At 40.8% G+C, this 21,294-nt stretch overlaps 1 protein-coding gene across 2 annotated transcripts; it reads left to right on the plus strand.

Moving 5' to 3' along the window:
• The first annotated feature begins 10,927 nt into the window (after positions 1-10,927).
• On the plus strand, positions 10,928-21,009 carry LOC121975261 (protein argonaute PNH1-like). 2 transcript variants are annotated; one of them, XM_042526807.1, is made up of 23 exons: positions 10,928-11,384; positions 13,033-13,490; positions 13,560-13,768; positions 13,858-14,004; positions 14,076-14,209; positions 14,279-14,388; positions 15,511-15,617; positions 15,889-16,027; positions 16,094-16,210; positions 17,114-17,221; positions 17,311-17,382; positions 17,600-17,722; positions 17,871-18,030; positions 18,111-18,232; positions 18,350-18,487; positions 18,569-18,711; positions 18,931-18,993; positions 19,090-19,153; positions 19,225-19,360; positions 19,432-19,505; positions 19,820-19,914; positions 19,994-20,025; positions 20,143-21,009. In XM_042526807.1, exons 2-23 carry the CDS (start codon positions 13,077-13,079, stop codon positions 20,307-20,309), a joined length of 2,874 nt encoding a protein of 957 aa, XP_042382741.1. In that variant the 5' UTR covers positions 10,928-11,384; positions 13,033-13,076; the 3' UTR covers positions 20,310-21,009. The 2 variants fall into 2 exon arrangements, with proteins under 2 accessions (XP_042382741.1, XP_042382742.1); XM_042526808.1 differs by lacking the exon at positions 10,928-11,384 and having other exon boundaries at positions 12,861-13,490.
• The last annotated feature ends 285 nt before the right edge of the window (positions 21,010-21,294 follow it).

Consider the following 21,294-nt stretch of genomic DNA (forward strand, 5'->3'; position numbering starts at 1 on the left):
ACAACAGAGAATAAAATTCAGCAGCTCATTGAAACATTTGATTTCAACAGCTTGAACAAATCAATACTATCCAATTGTAGAAGATAATGAAATAATGGAACACAATTTATTGCTGATCTTCGCTTTTAAAAATTGACACAAAATTTCTGCACAATGATACTTTTCTGCAATCCTGAATTTCAATTATGATATTGTTCTTCTAAATTCTTCTCCACCTTCTTCCATTGATAATTAACTCATGAACATATATTTCCTTCTATCATTCAAAATACTTCTTCTCAATTTAAGCACAAATGAATCCAAATCCAATCCTCTGAATCTTCACAGTTTCCGTCATCTTCAATTCTGATTTCTCTCTTGATCCAAGCCTTGTAGTTTAAGCTCTATAGATTAACTCTTTGAATCTTCAACAAATAAAAGCTTGTATTAAAATGAATTTCATATCAGAAATTCCATTCAACATAGACTAGAATCATTTCTATCAGTGAACAGATTCAGCAGGTTAAGTGTTCTACTCTTGCTACCTTGTCTCCATCTCCAAAGCTAATTCCCAATGATAACCTCTGAAATTTATTTCTTCAAAACACTTGTTTATTGATTAGCTGAGAGATGTCTTCATTTAATGAATGTCGCAAAACAATTTGAATTGGAATTCACTAAACTAGATTTTTGGATTCTGGATTTTTCAACGTGGTCCTGATATTTTGTGTATCAAGCCCAATGTGGTCCTGATATGCAACATATTAGGCCCTACTTCTTGTGCCATGCATCTCACTATTCTTAGTATCAAATAGCTATACTTGACTTCTTTTCTTCAAAAATAATGACTCCATTTTACTTATTCATAAATGGAATGGTACTTCAATCTTTGAATTTTAAATTCTGCTCATAGTGATCATCCTCCAGTTGCCCAACTCCTATCACTATTTTCTAGCCAAGTCCATTGATTTCAATTTCAACAAGTTGATTCTTCAAAGTTTCTATTTCTACTCTCAACTGAATTCTACATTCTCCTTTCCTTTACACTTGTTCCCCAATCAACATTTTTTTCTGCAACAAATTTACAGCGGCTTAATAGTTCTAGATTCCAGAATTCCAGAATTCTTGAAACCTGTACATCAATCTTGTTACTGAGAATATACCTTCAGAATACATTTGATAGCTGCTAATATGAAATTAGTACAACTCCTCAAACAAAATTGCATTATGTTAAGGAAAAAAGATTGAAACTACAATGTGAAACTCCAGGAATTGTTTTACTATTGCCTTGGTAAAGAATTGAAATAGGGTTGATGAATCACTTACAGCATCTCTTGAAACTCCACTGCTAGCCATTCATGCATTGTCAACTAAATATTAATTCAGAATAAATTGATTAGGTTTGGAGCTCAAAGATTTGCAATCACAACAAGATCCATAGCTTCAAAATAAACTTTGATTGTATCTCAATTTGTTCCACATCAAAAACACAAGTTGCTGAAATTTTTGGATTTTTCAACGTGGACCTGATATTTTGTGTATCAGACCTAACGTGATCCTGATATGCAACATGTCGGCCCAATGTGGTCCTGATATGTAGTATATCAGGCCCAGTGTCTGTGCCAAGCATTTCAGCTCACTGTATATATTCTTGATACAAACTTCTAAACCCCTTCAATATCCCAATCAGCACTTAACAATTAATTCAACAAATCACATTCAAAGAAGCTTGCCAATATCAAAAATTGAAATCAAACTCGCAGATACAAACTGAACTCAAAGCATCTTCTATTCTTCCCCCACACTTCAACTTTTCTATATCCCGGCCAGAACATTCATCATATAACACTTAATGTATCCACATCCAAAATGTGTAGAAGATCAAAAGAATAAGAATTGAGATAAGATAAAAAGATATGATGATTAACAAAAAGTATAGCAAGATATTGTGTGGAAGAATATTAATCAAATTGATTTCCCTTCACAAACATGATTCAATTCATTGAATTGTGGTTTTGAAAGAATCAAAGCAAGTTCTAGAGTTACAATAACATAGTGCATCACTCAATTAAGGTTCATCCTCACTAGGTATAAATGTATCATCTCAATTTACCAATCAAGCGTCCATCATTAAGTAGAAACCTTAAGAAAATTAAAAGTCCATTTATGACATTGAGCCCTAAATAAGATACTCAAATCTAGCTCACATTCTCTACTTCTAACATATTATAGAAAAAAATTAAGGGGTACCATTTTCTTATTCAAAATCAAAACTAAATGTAATAAGAAATTTTCCTATAGTAAAGAATTAATTTCTCAAAACCAAAATCAACATTTGCACACAAGGAATTTATTGAAGAAAAGACTAAACACAAAGCATGAATTTAAATGTAAAAGAAAATTAAATTGGAACCAACCCCCCTTTATTCCCGGTGGTTGAAGAAGATTTAGTAAGAGAATCCACACCGATAGTGGAGTAATTGTGATTACAATAAAATCCTTTTTATTCGTCATGTTTCCCTTGAAAATTCTTTCTAGAGGTCGGAGACGGTACAGATTAAATAACCATTTTAAACATTGGTTGTGTCTTGCAAAAGCAAATAAAAAAACCCCTCCCGAATACTTTCATGATAAGAGAATAGTGAAACACAATTAATCTCTACACTAAATGTATCAATATGAGCATCACATTCTATAAATTCTAAAACCGACACCTTAAAGAAATTTTCTGAAAAATCACAAGAAACATTAACCTTATCATGTTGGAAGGTACCTGTGGGTTCTAAAATGGTGATTGTGACCTCATCATCATCAAGTAATAGTTCAAACTCTGGTTTAGGTGATTGTAGTGCTTCCAATGTGCAATCCCCTACACTGAAATCATCAACATCTAGCTCAGTCTCTAGTTTAGGTGATTCTTGAGGTATTGCTTCCAGTAAGCAATTCCCTACACTTATATTATCAACAAATAAATGTTCAGTTACTGCATCATTCACAATATCTACAGCAACAATATCAGTAGAATCAGAAATATGTACAATTACTTCATCATCACAAAAAATACTCGAAAAACTTGTGAAGTAATGGAAGTAGGGTCAGGCCTGATACAATCTCTACTTTCCATCTCCTCATTGGAGTTTTGTGTTTGTAGTTGATTGATGGATGGTGTAATTTGATCTAATTAAATCTGTATATTCTATATCCTTGCAAATTGTTGATCTTGATGCTCTCTCATTTGCTTTATAACCTCATTGGCTTTCCATGTTGACACTTCAAATTGAGGATCGTTCTGTGATAAAGAATATGGCCAAGTAAATGTTAAAACCTTCTGAAATCCATGTAAATTCTGGTAGGCTGGATCTAACTCAATAAATGGTCCTTGTGCATTTTCATACCTGAAATATGAATGATCCACCCAATTAGAATTATAAGTATTAGAAAATGGCTCATACCTATTTCGTTGATCCATGGTTGTATAAAATTGATGCTTAGGCTGAAAATACTGACTCTCCATTTCACCTCCAAAATACTGAAAATATGGATCCATGCTAAAAGAAATTTCTTGTTCTTACAATACAACACTAACAATCAATATTAGAAGACTCAGGAGCATATAGTTTCAAGCACATGGATATATGAACATTAAAAAACTTGACAATTCAAGAATAAGTCAACATGAAAATACAAAAGGATAAGCAATCAAATCAATAAAGATGTTAAACAAAGAAAACCAACCAATGCACAATCTAAAATAAACACACACTACTAGTTATGGTTCCCCGACAACGGTGTCAAAATTTTGATGTGGCCCATTTGCATATCACGTGGCACTTCAAAATTAATAAAATTGGAATCCATTGAAACTAAAGATAAGAGTTGTAGTAAGGAGTTCCAAGTCATATTTTTTCCAAGGATAACTAATAAGTGTGTGTGAATTCTAGATTCAAATCTATTTTTAGGTTTTCTTGTCAACTTTGAATTGATCTTGCCAATTCAGTAGAATGAATCCAGAACTCTATCTCCCTATCCACAGAAATAGCTCTCATGATCACTATCATCTCATCATATTAGCAACAATAAAGTTTATATTTTAATGCATCATTGAATTAAGTAAATCAATTGACAGATCATCAAATCACAACAACAATCAACAACATATAACAGAGGTAAACAATTAAAAGCCCAAGTAAACATTTAATATTTAAGTTCAATCACAAGCACAACAGATTAGTTGAACAGAATAAGGGTTTACTAAACTCAATGACTAACTAAACAAATTTTCAGTAAACGAAATGGAAAGTTTAAAATAGAAAGTAAATTGAAAACTATGTTATCAGATCATCAGATCTGAGCAAGGGTGTTAGAATCAAAGGTAAATAAAAAAAACACGTTCCACATCCCAAACCTGAGATCAAACTCCACTCACTCTGCTGTGACACAGAAATGCTCCTGGGTACCTCCCTTCAAGCATCCGATGATGAATGACCAAGCTCCCAGCTATTATCAGAAGATGCTCATGACTCCTGGGTACCTCCTTTCAAGCTCTAATCGATTCCGAAGAACAGAGATTGAATTCTGTAATTGCTTAACCTGATCGATTGATCAAATCAATCTAAGTATCGCTGTGGAATGAAGATCAGAATGACATCAGAAACTCCTGGGTACCTCCCTTCAAGTTTCGTTGGATGGTGAAATTCGTAGATCGAGAACCTCCCTCGATCTGGAATGCAGCAATGAACAGAATCCAAACTCGTGGATTGGGGTACCTCCCTCTATCCCTCTCTGACCTCAAATAATGAATGCCAGCAGCTCAGAGATCGCCCTCGGTGGAGAAGACTTGCTCTCGAATCTGGAATGGCGAACGAGAGCAACGGGGAAGAAGGTGAATAGTAGAAAAATCATGAGAAGAGAAAATGCCCAAAGCTCCCGGATCACTGTAGCTTCTCACGCCTTTAAAATAACTTCCAATCTGATCGGACAGTCTAGAATTCTTCCATCTTGATCAACGGTTCAAACATCTCAGATTTGGATCAAAAACTCTGGATCTTCATCAATGTCTGTGATCTACTTCCACATGGCTCGGATGGAGTAGATCTTTTATGTAAGGCTCATATCTCTCTTGATCTTGGATAGACTGTCCAAATTGCTCCAAAGCTTGATCGTTTTGTTTAAACTCCGATTCAAGCATAATTTTGGTTCAAATTAATCCGAGTCTAAGATCCTTTGATGCTTACAAAATAACAATCAAATATTAGCATCAAATACCGCATTAATAAGATAATTTACAATTAAGTCCAAGAATAAATGCAATGCATGAAATATGATATAAATATGAGTTTTAACTATGAACAAAACATCAAATCATGCATGTATGAATCAAAATAGTGTAACAAAATTATAGTTATCAGACATCGTTGAACCATTTCTAATGGTGATCGGTCAGTGAAGATCCCTACTTGTCGCAGTGGGTTATTTTTAAAAATGGTAGAAGTCGAGCCGCTAGGAATGATAACCGAACAGATGGTCATCAATTTTATCTGGTAGAACATGTTATTCTGATTCGGCATCCCTCGCCAGCTCATTTCGAACAATGGGAAGCAGTTTACCGGATGGGGGCTGAGGGAATGGTGCGAAGGCTATGACATTGAGCAAGACTTCACTTCAATAGCCTACCCCTAGAGCAACGCCCAGGTGGAAGTCACCAACCGGGAGATCCTCAGAGGTTTATGGGCTTGGCTCGACCACGTAGGAGGCAGCTGGATCGATGAACTCCCTAGGAGGCGACCGGCGTAACACTGATCCAGCTGATATACGGCGGAGAAGCAGTGGTCCCTGTGGAAGTCGGAGTAGAATCTGATCGGATGCAACTCTACGATGAGGGGAGCACCGAGCGGAGACTCATGGAGCTCGATTTGGTGGATGATGTTCTGGATAAGGCAGTCGTCCGGCTCATGGCGTACAGGAAGCGAATGAAGCAACACTATAACTGGAGGGTGATCCCGCAGTCCTTCCAGGCCAGAGATCTAGTGTGGAAAAGAATAAATCCGATCGATGATGTCACCAAACTCAAAGCCCCATGGGTGGGACCTTACAAGGTCGTGCAGAAGCTCCGCTTAGGAGCCTACTACTTGCAGAACAAAGACGGGAGACGGCTCGAACGACCTTGGAGTGTGAACCATCTCCAACCCTATAGGACCAGGTGAGAGGTGCGTGAATAAATCCAGATGTACTTGTATAAGTGTATGTCTTGTGGATGCGGGAAGAGAATGAATAAAAATCCCAAGTGTTCCAGACTCTTGTGCCAACCGACCAAGTTAAAAGGCGAGCAACGACTATAAACCTTTGTCTACGCTAATCAACAGTTGAGCAGTGACTATAAACCCTTATCTACGCCAATCAACAGTCAAGAGACGACTATAAACTCTTGTCTATGCCAATAAACAGTCGAGCGATAACTATAAACCTTTGTCTACGCCAATCAATAGTCGAGCGGCGACTATAAACCCTAGTCTACACCAACAGTCGAGCGACAACTTTAAACCCCGATCTTCGTCAACAGTCGAGCGGCGACTTTAAACCCCGATCTTCGTCAACAATCGAGCAGCGACTTTAAATCCTGATTTTCGTCAACAGTCAAGCGGCGACTTCAAACCCAAGTCTGCGCCTTCAACAGCCGAGTCCTACTCGAGTCGAGCGACGATGCATGTTGGAAAAAGTGTAACAACCAACAAAGCAAAGCAAGCCCGAACAATGATGCATGATGAAATACCGAATCAAATACACAAAGAGACACCAAACGGGCGATCATGTATTAAAACTTAAAAAAAATTTACAAGTTTGCGAGGGGCAGTACAAAAGGAGTCGAGCTTCGCAGGGGGCGGGTTTACTAAAGGTAATCCAACACATCATCGGGTAGCAACTCGGTCAATTTGTCCCGACTAATAACCTTGTTGTCAATGTGGTTGGGATATAGTCGCCGCCCTTCAGCTGGTTGAGCTTCCCATCAATGGCAAGGTTGAAGAGGCGGAGCGCCCGATCGATGAGCCAGTAGTTGAAAGGGTCCAAGCGGAGGTAATCCTGCTTCAGAATCTCGAAGCGGCTAGACTTAGCACCTTGATACACCTCCAAGGTCATCCGGGAAGCCTCCAGCTCAGCCTTCAAAGTAGCCAGCTCGGCATCCTTAGCGACCAGCTATTCTTGCGCTTCTTCTTGCTCAGCTGATTGGCTCTCCCGCTCAGCATTCAGAGCTGCCTCCGCCTCCTTCAGGTTTTGAGCTAGGACCCGAGCCTCTTTGTTCTTGATCTCTAGGTCCTCAATGGCTCAAAGCTTCCTGGTATTGGTCGAATGGATCTTTGACTCAAAGGTGCTAGCTTGCTTAGTGAGCCGCGCCAGTTGAGAAGCATGCTCGGCGCTCTTGCTCTTCTCTGCCTCCAGCAGCTCGAAGCTCTTTTGCAGATCGGCTTTTAGTTGGGCCGCCTCGGCAGTCAGTTGCTCTAAGCGCACCTCAGAAGTCGCTGACTGGCCGATCGGAGCGTGTAGCTGTTGGATTTCATGCTTCAAAAATGCAAGCCTCTAGCACATGGCCTGACTCTCGACCCAGCACTGCAACAACAGGGAAATGGTAAAGGCCGAGCGGATAAAAAGAAGTAAGTACAAAGGCAACATACATACCCCAGTGGACATCTGAGTATGGCTATTCGTGAGCTCCCCTAGTGAAATGACCGCCACACGGGCTTGGACATCATCCCATATTTGCGCGAGCGACCCTTGGATCCGTATCTGGTGATCGGGGGTGCGGGACGCAACGTCGTCCAAATTGCGCCACTCATCGGTCGGCAAATGGATAATTACCATTATTTGTCTCTGGCCGCTCTGACTAGAGGGTTCCGATGTAGCTCTGCCCGTATACTGGGGCGTTGGGGCTGGTTAGATGCGGGACACTTGGGTCGCCGACAAGGATTGAGGCGGCATGAAGGCGACCAGTGGTGCACAAATTGTCCCAAATAGTAGCTCGGACAATGACGATGTCCGTTCGGATGACAGAGAAGTGTGGAGCGCTGCAGCTCCTTGCTCGGGAGGAGCAGGTGTAGATGTCTTGCCCCGCTCGGAGGATAATCGTGAACCGGCTTGGGCTGGAGTCTACATAGCGGAAATGGTAGAGCGGGAGGACGATTTTGCGTGGCACCTCTTGCGCCGTTGCAAGGGTTCGCCAGAAGTGGCTGACTCAGAAGCCACCGGGATCGGCAGTATCGAGGGCCATTCGGGAGGAAGGTCCGCTGTAGCGGTCGTTGCATCACTAGCTGCAGTTTGAGTTCTTCCACCTTCACTGGCCGGCGCTTGCGTTCCTTCGGCGTAGCCGAGTGGATCCTCGTGGGAGTCGACTGTTTATAGGCCTCGACTCTCTAGTTCGGCCACCACTGCAGGGTTGATCTCGGCGTCTGCAAACTTGCTCTTGCCGGCCAGACGTGCCTTCAACATGATGCGGGCTGCAAAAAAGAAAGCAAAATCAATTAGACTTAAAGATGAAGAAAAGAAAGGGCATACCTAGGCTGGACGAAAGTCGCGTGCGGATCGGGTTCAAGTCGAACACGTAAAGGACGTCCTCCAACAACAACCAATGAATCTGATATTTCTGACCAACCAAACAGGAAGCTACCTGGAGAAAGTCCGATTAGCTTCTATACTTCCCGAGCGACGGGGGATTCATCACTCTCATCTACTAGCCAGTCGGGAAGTATGGCCGCTTGGGCAAATGAAGAAAGAAGTAATGTTTCCTCCAATGCTTATTGGATGATAACATTTTATTAAAAAAGACCAAACTTACTTGGGCTTGGAACAAGAAGATCCCCGACTCGGACAATTTAGGGTAATAAAAATAATGGAAGAGCCGAGGAGTCAAAGGAATGTCGTGCAGGCAGAACAAAATTATGATCCCGCACAGCAGTCCAAAGGAGTTCGACACCAACTGATTAAGGGAAATATAAAAATATTTACAAATAGCGAAAAAGAAGAGATGAATGGGGAACTGAAGGCCGGCGGTAAACTGATCCTTAAAAAAAACATAGAAAACCTGCTGGTGGTGTGTGTGGCCAGTCGTATGCAGATGGAAGGTCAATTTGGTAATTGGAGGGAAAATGATAGGTGGATTTCAGCTTTGTAATATCGTCCCCGTCGAACCTAGACTCGGTGGAAGTATACCAGAGCCTAGGGACAGAGAGGGGGGTTGCGAAGAACAGGCTATCGAAAATAAAGGATTTGAGAAGAAGCACCGAACAAATTCAGATGAGGAAAAGGGGAAGAAGCTTACAAAAAAATGATTGTCGGAGAAGAAGAAGAGATGAAGTATCGCAGAGAAGGCTCGAAGACAAAAGCGCAAGGAATGATGATGATGGCAACGCAAAGTAAGGTTTATAAATCTCACAGCCAATTGCCCTAAGCCGTCTGATCCAGGGTTCGAAAAACTAGGAGAAGATCTAGCTGTAGAATTTGAAAAGGCGCCTGTCACATCACCAGCAGATATTCGCCTATCACGTCAAACGTACGGCGGCAGAAAGTGGGGCACATGGAGTTCAGCTATCGGAAGACATTAATGAGGCTTAATTAAAAGGTGTGGCCGCGTGTTCGCTCATAATGAGCAAAGATTTACACGATCTTCAAGAAATTTGGATGACGTCAACTACTATGAAAGGATGCTCATCCGAGGGAGCACAGGGAAAGGAGAAATTTAGCTAAGTGTTGTCGCCCATTGTCCCAATCGGCACAAAGAGTGGGTTATCACATAGTCGAGCAACTAATGCACCATCTGCCTTAAGCGGTATGATCCAAGTGACAGTTATAAACCCATCCAATGAAATAAAGCCGAACGGCGTATATATTTGTTCTGATCAGAAACCTGGGAGCATATATGGTCCAATCGGACTAGGAAACTACCAAAGACTCTACTAGTCCAGTCAGTCAGACTTATAGCCTCTTTCAATTAGACTTGAAGGGGAGACTTGTGATGCGACGATAAATGAGGGCCACCCAGCACAGGTCAACTGCCAAGGCAGAGGTCAAAGTCAAGGTGGTCAATGTAGAGTGTCAAAAGGCTCGCCTATAGTGTCTGAACGGAGGACCTTATTAGGGTCGGTCGGGGCAATCAATGTTCGATCGGCAAGATACTTGTCCGAGCTAACCATCCGTCCAGCTCGGGATAATACGGTAAGATAGTCAAACGCTCGGTGCGGATCGGTAGGACGCAGAGGAAACTAAAGAGCTTGTTCGATCGAGAGGGACAAGCTACTACACCAGTCACCGCAAGGAAGAGCAGCTGAGGTCGACAGAGCGGAGGAGTCCCGACCGAGCGACTGTCCCACTCGATCAAGCAGCTACCTCGCTCGGCCAAGCAACGGAACCATTGTTATATCTCTCAATATTCTTTTGGAAGATAGTGCTACTGACGCGAGACATTGACAACAGACGGATCGTACGACGGAAGCTTCTATTGTCTCGTTAGGGATATGCATGCCCTGTTAAGGTATGATGTCAAAATACTTTCATGACAGATTCTTTCATATGACACATTGGAAGAATATGTCCACGCCTCAAGGAGTGTGCATGTTACCTATCAGGACTCTATATAAAGGAGGATTCAAGCACTGATGAAAATACGCGTTATTTACTGTTTGCGCTTATGTTATTATTGTTCCGCTTTCCTCTACAGTTTCGATGACTAATTTAAACATCGGAAGATCAACGTTGAAGACGTCTTCCCTATTTCGACACTAATATTATTTGTTTTATAAAGTAAGACGCGATCTATAACTAGTGTACACAATAATCATTTTCCTAACGAGTCATCTTTCCATTTTCGGAGCTGAACAGATATAATAGTGAAAATTAGTTCAAGTTGCATTTAAAAGCACACGTCTTCAGTTCCTCGCCGACCTCGGAAGGAAGAAGCCGGGCTGTGCCCTGCTTTTGAGAGCCCAGTTCCTACGCTCTGCTCGCTACCATCGCTATCTCCTTTCTTCCTGACTACCTTTTCTCTCCTCTTTCCCTTCGCGCATGGTCTTCCTCCCTCTTTTCCACGGACATTCTCTGCTCTCGCTGCCTCGGAATCGCCGCTTCCCTTTCTCTCTTTCTTTATCGCCCCCCATCCATTCCATCCTCCTCTGGACCATATCGCCAATTAAAGCCCACGTCCATGTGTTGAGTTGGCCGACGGATGTGATGGGCTCTGCTTTTTTATAATCACAGCTACCAGGTTGAAGAGATTATAAAATTCGAGCACGCACGCATGCCCTTTAACTTAAAAAAAAAACAGAAGCCTCTTTTCCTTCCTTGATCCCTCACATCTCTTCAACAGTGAATGAGTAGAAGCAGCAACAGCGGCAGCTCCTTCTGGTCGCAGAGGCAGATATATCGTAAGTCTTCTGTGTTCTACTGGTGTGCTGCATCTTCTCTGGTAGACTTAGGAACAGAGCAGGCATGTTAATGGTGGTCTGGTTGCTAGTTCTTGGTGAGTGTAGATAGCTGGTACATGCTCTGCGGTAGTGTCTTCATTATTAGGGAGGCACATGCATCTTTACAGGATGGCAGATGCCAACACCGAAGAAGCCCAAACCATCGCCCAAGTTTGGTGATCAATGATGGCACGAAGCATGAGCAGAATTGAAGCCGACTGAGCTCTTCTCTCTCTTTTGCCTCGTCTATCTTCAAAATAGAAAGCAAATAGGCATCGTCGTCGTTCTTCTTTCTTCGTCTTTTAATGGCAGGGAGGAAAAGCATAAAAATTCCCACGCACTTTTTTTTTTTTTTTTTGGGTGGCGGGTGGTTGCTGTCGACATAAATCCAGAGGACGAGGAAGAACAAATCTCGTCCATGATCACTCTCGCTGCTCCGCCACTGTCCTTTTTCCCACTCCTCGCTGCAAGCGTGACATCGAGCTCCTACCTCCTCCAACAGCGAGCACTCGCTGTTGCGTGTGCGCGTGGATCTCTCGTGCGCCTCCCGTCGTCGTCCTTCTTCATCGCCCCTCATCATTATCATCGCTGGCGTCCTCACCGCTATTACTTTAATTTCTTCCTCTCTTTATTTTACGTTACCTTTTCGTTGGATTTGGGCTTACACCATTTGCACTTTTGGGCGGGGCGGCATCACTCTGACGTCGACGCTGTAGAAATTGCGCGACAAGACCTTCGACGGCCGCGCAACAGACCACAGTGACGGACCATTGCAGCCAACCCATCCCTTTCCGTTGAGCATATAGGACCAAAAGAAGCTAAGTAATCGAGCATGATCAGGGAAAGCAGTGGTTGCTCCTCCAACTCGGTATTAAATTCGAGCCTGTAATGATTCCCGGCTACAGTCCATCCATGAACTGTGCAGGCCAAGACCCTCGTGCTCCAGTCACCAGCAGGGCGCGCCTTAATGGGCGAGCTTCCGGAGACTACAGTGACCATTCCTTTCCTCTCCCCTCACACTGTGGTTCGTGGTCGCTTGCAGGCTGTGCGGCTGCTGAATGCTATGATTTATCCCTTGGGCTCATGGGGAAGCGCGACGTTTGTCCTTCCCTCTACATTCCATTTTGTAGCCCAAATCCGAGTCCGCCACAAAACGACGCCATTGCAGGATTATCGTATCTACCTCCTCCATCCCCAATTCCCCATCCTTGTTCGCCACTGTTCCCTTTCTGATCTTCTCATGTCGGGATCCCACTTGCCTGCTCCTAGTTGATCCTTCTTTTGTCATATAATATCAGCGCCCCGCCCCTACCTTCTCGATATTCTCCGTCTCGCATTTCTTAATGGAGAAGAAGGTGGTCAGATGGCGTGGGTCAGCATGGTCGTCTGTTTGATTCATGGCGACCGTTATTATCCACGTATCTATTTCCTACTGCTTCGCTTTTCTAATGGCTTCTTGCTTCTCCTTAATCTGTACTCTGGCTCGGATTGAGCACCTCAACGTTTCTCAGTGCTACTGTTTATACCATATCTCATGTCTCTGTCGCTGCGACGGCTCTTGTTCTGTCACATTGCTTACTTTTCGCTCTTGTTCTCTGTCTGCTCGCAGAGAGGATTGACGAATAAATAGATGCGGGTTCGCTCCGGGGCGCAATGCTAGATGCTGTAGAGAGAGAAAGGCCTTTCTTCCTCCATTCGCCGTCGCTGTTCGCCGCAGTCGCCACCATGCCCACTCGTCAGGTGTCTAGCCAACTGAAGGCCGAGAAGCACATCCTCTCCAAGAAGCCCGTTCAGAGCAGCATGAAGCAACACAAGGCTGACGTCGTCCCGCCAAAGGAGCCCAAGAGCGCCTATCGCCGACGAAGGAGAGGGAGAGGGAAGCCGACGGACCCCCGGCAAGCAAAGCTCGATCAGGAAGCTGCAAATGAGAGCGTTTCTCCTCCTGTTTCGAGCAAAGGTATCGCATTTTGCCGACGTCCGGGGTTTGGGCAGGAGGGCACCCGGTGCATTGTCAAGGCCAACCATTTCCTCACTGAGTTGCCCGATAAGGACTTGACTCAGTACGATGTAAGTGTGCGTTTGGCTTTCAAGGGGTTGTTTTTCTATGACTCTCAGATGACGACTTCTAAATTGCAGGTGATAATCACGCCGGAAGTGAGCTCGCGGAGCACAAATAGGGCTATCATTGCAGAAATGGTACGGTTGTATAGGGAGACTGAGTTGGGCATGAGACTTCCTGCTTATGATGGAAGGAAAAGTCTTTACACAGCTGGGAGTTTGCCTTTCCACTCCAAGGAGTTCGCAGTAAATCTTGTGGAGGATGACGAGGGAACGGGATTGTCTAGGTTTAATTTCTGTTTGCTCTCTTTTCATGTTCTTAATTCACATGCTAAAACTGTGGATGAGGCTCTAAATTACTGATTTTGTGGTGAAGAGTGAAGGAGTATAGAGTTAGCATCAAGTTTGCTGCTCGAGCTGACCTTCACCATTTGAGACAATTCATCGCTGGGCGGCAGACTGATGCTCCTAGAGAAGCCCTTCAAGTTCTCGATATTGTTTTAAGGGAATTATCAAATCAAAGGTGCTATTTTCTTCACCCATTAGTAAATTCTAGCTGCTGTTTGAACACTTTGTGAAAATTCTGGCTGTTAGATACATATCGGTTGGAAGATGCTTTTACTCACCAGATATCAGAAAGCCACAACGCCTGGGCGACGGTTTACAGTCATGGTGTGGCTTCTACCAAAGCATTAGACCAACACAGATGGGACTTTCACTGAATATTGGTGTGTATTTGTTGTTTCTATGATCACTGTGATATGAAGCTCCGACTTTCATTAATTATGATTGTTCAGATATGTCATCCACCGCTTTCATCGATCCTCTTCCTGTGATCGAGTTTTTAGCTCAGATCCTAGGCAAAGATGTATCATCTAGGCCATTGTCAGATGCTGATCGGATAAAGGTGTGCTTCTGCAAAAGAGTAATTCTTGTCCATGTCAATTTTTTTTTCTTTACTTAGAACATACTGTAGGATTTGTTTTTTTCTATCAAGATCACGTTACATATATAAGTAGAAGAATGAGAAATCTATAGTATAAAGAATACCTTTATTGCCTGCCATCTCTCCTAGGGGATCAGGAACGATAAATCAATATATTAAAGCATACCTTTATTGCGAGCCATCTCTCTGAAGGGATTAGGTTGTCATCTTTTCTATCTCCTTAGGATGGCTTTTTATGAGGAAATTATTAATTAAAAGTGAAGAGGAACATTTGCCATCTATTCGGAACCTATAGGCCATAGATGGTTTAGATTAAATTAGGTTTACATTTTGGCCTTTTGGATCTACATAAGTATCCATCAACACATTGTGAAATGTTGTTTAACTCAATTTAATCACAGATTCTTATGGGTTAAAATAAGATTCAACTTTTTTTAACTTGATGTGAAATAAAACATTAAAAATTATAGTAAATAATGTTATCGCATAATACGAAAAATGGAAACACAAATATGAGTATATAGAATTTGAAAATCTAGTGTAAAGGACTACTGGTACAGAGAAAGATTCTGACTTTGGATTGCAAAGGCCAGAAAGCTGATAAACAATAAAAATGCTCAATTTAGGAGATAGGCATGAAAGAGGTATTGGCAATTCCCAAGCAACCTCAATTTTATGTGGTTAAGCATCTTCCACCTCTTCTGCTGCTAATTCACCCATTAAACTCAATAAGCAAAGTAATTATCTATACCCATTAACCTCAACCCTCTTTTTTAAACTGCTTTCTTCGATTAAGTACCTTCCCTTCTACTCTTGTTTTCTAGTTACTTATCCTTCCTCTTCATTCGCTAAGTCGACTTGGCTATTTTATGTGAACTAGTCTAAGTAACTAGTATCATTGAGACTTCAAGCCTTCATATCAATATTCTACAAAATTACCAATAGGAATGTTTTACAAATGTAATTTTGATATCCTTTGGCTATGTTTTGTATCCCAAGTGCCATTTAATTTTTGATGTTTTCCAATAAAATTTTAGAGTTGCTTTTTCTAGATCATTATTCATAATTGGCAATGCATTGCAGATCAAGAAAGCTCTGAGAGGGGTTAAAGTAGAGGTCACACACAGAGGAAATGTGCGACGGAAATATCGAGTTTCTGGCTTGACATCACAACCTACAAGGGAACTCATGTAAGTATTACATAAAACAGTCTCTTGTCATGAATCATAAAGTAAAAAAAAGAAAGATTATTTTCTACATCACACAACAGATGGCACCAAAAGTTATGCAAAATGCTACTTGCGAGTTGTTCAATGTGATGCAAGTAGGACAAAAAGTAGTAAATCAGACACTTCCGATATATATGTTATTCTAGCCTCCTAGTTTAGTTTTGATACAGAAACTGATTACATGACTGAAATAGTAATTTTTCTTCAAAAAAATTGACTGGTATTTGAACAGTTTTCCAGTTGATGATCAGATGACTATGAAATCTGTGGTTGAATATTTCAAAGAGATGTATGGGTTTACAATTCAGTATGCTCATCTTCCTTGCCTTCAAGTAGGAAATCAGAAGAAAGCAAATTATCTACCAATGGAGGTAAGGTTCATCAATAATGATGTTCAATTTGCCGGGTTATTTCGTCTCTGATTATGAGGCATGTAGGCTTGCAAAATAGTAGAGGGTCAGAGATACACAAAGAGGTTGAATGAAAAGCAAATTACTTCCTTGCTAAAAGTTACATGCCAGAGACCCAGAGAACAAGAAATGGATATTTTACAGGTATGTGTTTGTTTTAACCATCAATTTGAGTGCCATTGTTGTCCTTCTACTGGCCATTCAATGTATTTGACACAAAAATGTATATGATACCCAGGAAGTAGGTATTTTATATGGATTATATTAAAAGATTGCGTCTGTTAAAGAATTGATTGAGCGTTTACAGTACAGGAAATGTTTGCTCGTAAAATTAAATAGAGATGGGTAATTAAATGGATACTAAAGTTTCTGAATCTGTTTCTTTTTGATAAACATGGTTTCTAACTTGATTATTTGTTGAAAATTGAATGATTGGTAATAAAGCTATAGCATTCACTTCAACACAGATCATAGCATATTGCCTGCAATTTCCTTCTAGGTTATTTTATTTTAGCAGCATACTATTAGGCTCTTCACTGGTGGCTCACTTTGGTACATAAAATGTCATATATAGATCATTCACACTTTAACAGGGATCACACATGCATCTGAGTTTATTCTGGCTGTACTTCTTGCAATATGCGGCTATTGATGTCCGAAACAACATAAAAGTTGATAGAAGTCAAACATTTTTATACTTGTCGAGTTTATAGCAAAAGGTTAGTGTATTATTATGAACTGGCTCTTCATCTGGGAATACGTCTAGTCCTATAGATTTAAGTTACGATTGTAGTAACTGTTCGTAGAATTGTTGAAATGCAGTTCTTTTTTCTATCTTGTTCAACCAACAACCATTGGATTCTTAGTGCCAGCTAGCCATTTGTTGTTTGTGTCCAAGCCTTGGTGTATTCTCATTTGTTAGCCAAGTCGATTGACATGTTTATCCGAGCTACAATATACTTTTGTATCTTGAATTATGTTCTCTCTTATTTAGGCTAGTGTTTTTTATTGATGTTCATTTCAATGTATTGTATTGTTCTTTCTCAGACAGTTCGCCAAAATGCTTATGGGAATGATCCCTATGCAAAGGAATTTGGAATAAACATAAGTGACAAGCTAACCTCAGTGGAGGCCCGAGTACTTCCTGCTCCATGGGTAAGTGTTGCTTTTGCAGTTTTTTTTATCTAAAAGCTACAACTCACTCCACCTTTTTTTGTGATAAATAACTCCATTGTATTATGTAGCTAAAGTACCATGAAACTGGCAAAGAAAAGGAGTGTCTACCTCAAGTTGGTCAGTGGAACATGATGAATAAGGTCCATTTATTTAATCTGACTGCATTATCAACCCTTGGAGTATTAATAGGCTCGCCTACGTTTACTTATGTTTTGAATTATGGTATACTATGATTCGAATGGAACTCGGTCTATTAGAATATAATTGGGGAGGATGCTCACCTCAGATAATCAAGTAATTTACACAACCCTTCTGGAGCATGTATGTTGATGGTTGAATTTTGCTGTTTTGATGCAGAAAGTGATCAATGGATGTAAAGTAAGTCATTGGGCTTGTATTAACTTTTCTCGAAGTGTTCAAGAGAACACAGCTCATAGTTTCTGTCAGGAGCTAGCACAAATGTGCCAAGTCTCTGGAATGGTACAATTTTTTGGCTTTGCTTTCTTATTTATTTTCTTTTTTCAAACATGGTTAGTATAATGTAACTGCATTTTTCAACAATCATTTGCGATCTAGTTGACAAATATTCAAGGGCAATGACATAATTAGAATGATTGTGGCTCTTCAGGAATTCAATCGAGAACCAGTTATCCCAATTCACTCTGCTAGACCTGAACAAGTGGAGAAGGCCCTAAGACATGTATATAATGCAGCAACAAACAAACTAAAAGGCAAAGAACTTGAGCTTCTTGTAGCCATCCTTCCTGATAATAACGGTTCTTTATACGGTAAGCATTCAAATTTTGCATCCATATCTCCGCCTTTTGATCGAGCTTTGGAACCATGTTTTACAGAGTTTCATCTGCAGGTGATCTTAAACGAATATGTGAAACTGATTTGGGGTTGATCTCACAATGCTGCCTAACAAAGCACGTGTTCAAGATAAGCAAACAATATCTTGCGAATGTCTCACTCAAAATTAATGTCAAGGTACTTTTGAAGCCCCATTAAGCTTCCTGAAGTAGTGACTATCAGGTGCTTTAATCAAGTTTACAAGTTATTTGCATACTCAACGTTATGCTAATGTTATCTATGTTCTTTCTGTAGATGGGAGGAAGAAATACCGTGCTCCTAGATGCTATAAGTTGGAGAATTCCATTAGTGAGTGATATTCCGACGATTATATTTGGAGCAGATGTAACACACCCTGAGACAGGAGAAGATTCTAGTCCATCGATTGCTGCTGTAATAAATTAAAATCTTGTATCATTTGTGCACATTGTAGAATACACTCATCAAATTTCTGTTTCTCCTTTCTTATTTCAGGTTGTTGCCTCTCAAGACTGGCCCGAAGTCACAAAATATGCTGGCTTAGTATGTGCTCAGGCTCATCGACAGGAACTGATTCAGGATCTTTACAAGACATGGCATGATCCTCAACGTGGCATCGTTACGGGAGGCATGATTAGGTTTGCATGGCTTTGATCACATTCTCAATGTTGACCTAAATTCTAAACTGGCAAGTTCATTTAACCCAACAGTTTTGTCTAAAGCTTCTCAGAATCAGTAATTTCAAATAACTTAATAATCAAAACAGAAGCCAAACAGATCTAAATGCTTTTTTCGGTGTTTTTAGGTTAATCCAAACAGTCTGCTTCAGTGTGAATATAATTGCATCTATTTTGCAGGGAACTTCTCATATCTTTTCGCAAGGCAACAGGGCAAAAACCATTAAGGATTATTTTTTACAGGTATCTGCTTGTCAATCTTCCTAGTTGAATTAAAAAGTCTGTATTTAATCAAATACACTTTAGAGTTCTAAATCTTTTCCTCAACCAAAAATACAGGGACGGTGTTAGTGAAGGACAGTTCTATCAAGTGTTGCTATACGAACTAGATGCTATTCGCAAGGTTAGCATGATCCAGAGTACTTATTTATGCAAAATTCTCTGAAATTATTGCTAATTATTTATGATTTTCAGGCATGTGCATCCTTGGAACCAAATTACCAGCCTCCAGTGACGTTTGTGGTGGTTCAGAAACGCCATCATACGAGGCTATTTACGAACAACCACAAGGACAGAAGCAGCACAGACAAGAGTGGAAACATCCTACCAGGTAATACAAGCATACAACAAATTTTGCATCTTTTCTGAGTCATGATTGCGAAAGAGAGATTATTTCGGCAGGTACTGTGGTTGATTCCAAGATCTGCCATCCTGCTGAGTTTGACTTCTACCTATGCAGTCATGCTGGAATACAGGTCAGGCACCTTGAAAGCTTCTACTTCTTCATGCATTTGCATAAAATTGGTGGCACTACAAAAGGATAGCTTTGTTGTTTTTAAACCTGTATTACAATTGAAGGATACGCGAAGCTAGAGTCCCTTATAGTTTTCTTTGCAGAGATAAATTATAGGAGTCAACAAGATGTGGATTTGCTGTGTGCCTTCTTGGTTTTGCATAATCCCTATAACAAGAACTTGTAGTCTATCCATCGATAAGTTTTCAAGTCACATGGTTTGTGAATGCTTATGGAGGAATGATTGATTGACAAGTTTGATGCTGTATTTGGCAGGGTACTAGTCGACCAGCCCATTACCACGTTCTATGGGACGAGAACAATTTCTCAGCAGATGAAATGCAGACTCTTACAAACAATCTCTGCTACACGTATAGTTCTTATAGTGGAAACTCATCTCTCATAATGTGTGATTGATATGCTTAGCTGAAAAATGACTTGTCATTGTAGGTATGCTCGGTGCACCCGGTCTGTATCTATCGGTAAGGATCTTTTATAAGGATAAACAGCTTGGAAAACCTGTTTTTACCAATATCGAATAATTCTTTAGCAATTTAGCACTTGTCTGATACTGAGTTCTCCTATTAATAATCCAACAGTGCCGCCTGCCTATTACGCCCACCTAGCTGCTTTTCGAGCTCGGTTTTACATGGATCCAGAGGTAGCTGAAAGTCCACCGCAAAGTATGCACCAGACGAACGGATCCTCTGTGAAACCCCTACCTGCCTTGAAAGACAAGGTGAAGAGGGTAATGTTCTACTGTTGAGAAAACAGCCAAGAATCTATATAAATCAGTGTAGGAGTGTAGAGAGGCAGCTTTCGACAGTTTTCAAGTATTCCGGGTTCTAACTATGCCATGAAGCCGTGGAAGGAGTTGGGGTGTGATGTATATTAATCGACTAGCTCAGGAATGTAACACAAGTATCTTTCTGCTTACAACAGAAAGGTGTGATCTTGTACCATTCGATAGTGTTGACATAACTGCAAATGCCTGTAGAAAAGATTGCTTTCCTTGCTGCAAAGCCGAAGAAGACGATGAGCAAACCGAAAACACAAGACAGTTGCCGTAAGGCAGGCAATGCACAATGAGTGATCAAATCCTCTGTTTCTAAAATCCTTTGCTCTCAGTGCCCCACTCATCACTCCAGCTTATTGCCAGCGGCCTCTGGCCGTTGGTCCTATCAGAATTATATCTTAGGAAAGATGAACTTAGAGAGATTGCTGTCAGCAGCATTGGAATTCGGCCGGATCTGAATAGATTTTCATCTACTGTCGATCTGAGTTTATGTTCAGATCCGGTCGGATTTCGGTACTAATCGTGCCAACGACGTTCCTTCTGGATTCATCTTCCTTCCAAGGTATAATTTTGGCTGGTCTAGTGGCCGGAGGCCGCCGGCGATAAACTAAGGTGATCAGTGGGACAGGAAAAAAGTGGGATTGGAGATCCGAATTCTGCACCATGAACCAGTCCCTGAGCTTGATGGATAAGACATGAAAATATCTGTGGGATTTTACAAACTTTTATTTGTTTTTTTCATAATGTCAATTCAATTTTTTTTTTAGAACTTTTGGTCGGGTGTTCTGATTTTATTTTTTAAAAATTTTTAAAAATTAAAAATTTCTTACAATATTTTAAATATATATTATATTTTGTGAGCATTTAAATTTATTATTAGTTTAAATTTTATTAGTTTAAGTATGAACCTAGAGAAATTTTTTTATTAATTTAAATTCCCATTCCTAAATTTTAA

This window comes from Zingiber officinale, chromosome 4B (assembly GCF_018446385.1).
Source record: "Zingiber officinale cultivar Zhangliang chromosome 4B, Zo_v1.1, whole genome shotgun sequence".
Taxonomy (NCBI): domain Eukaryota; kingdom Viridiplantae; phylum Streptophyta; class Magnoliopsida; order Zingiberales; family Zingiberaceae; genus Zingiber; species Zingiber officinale.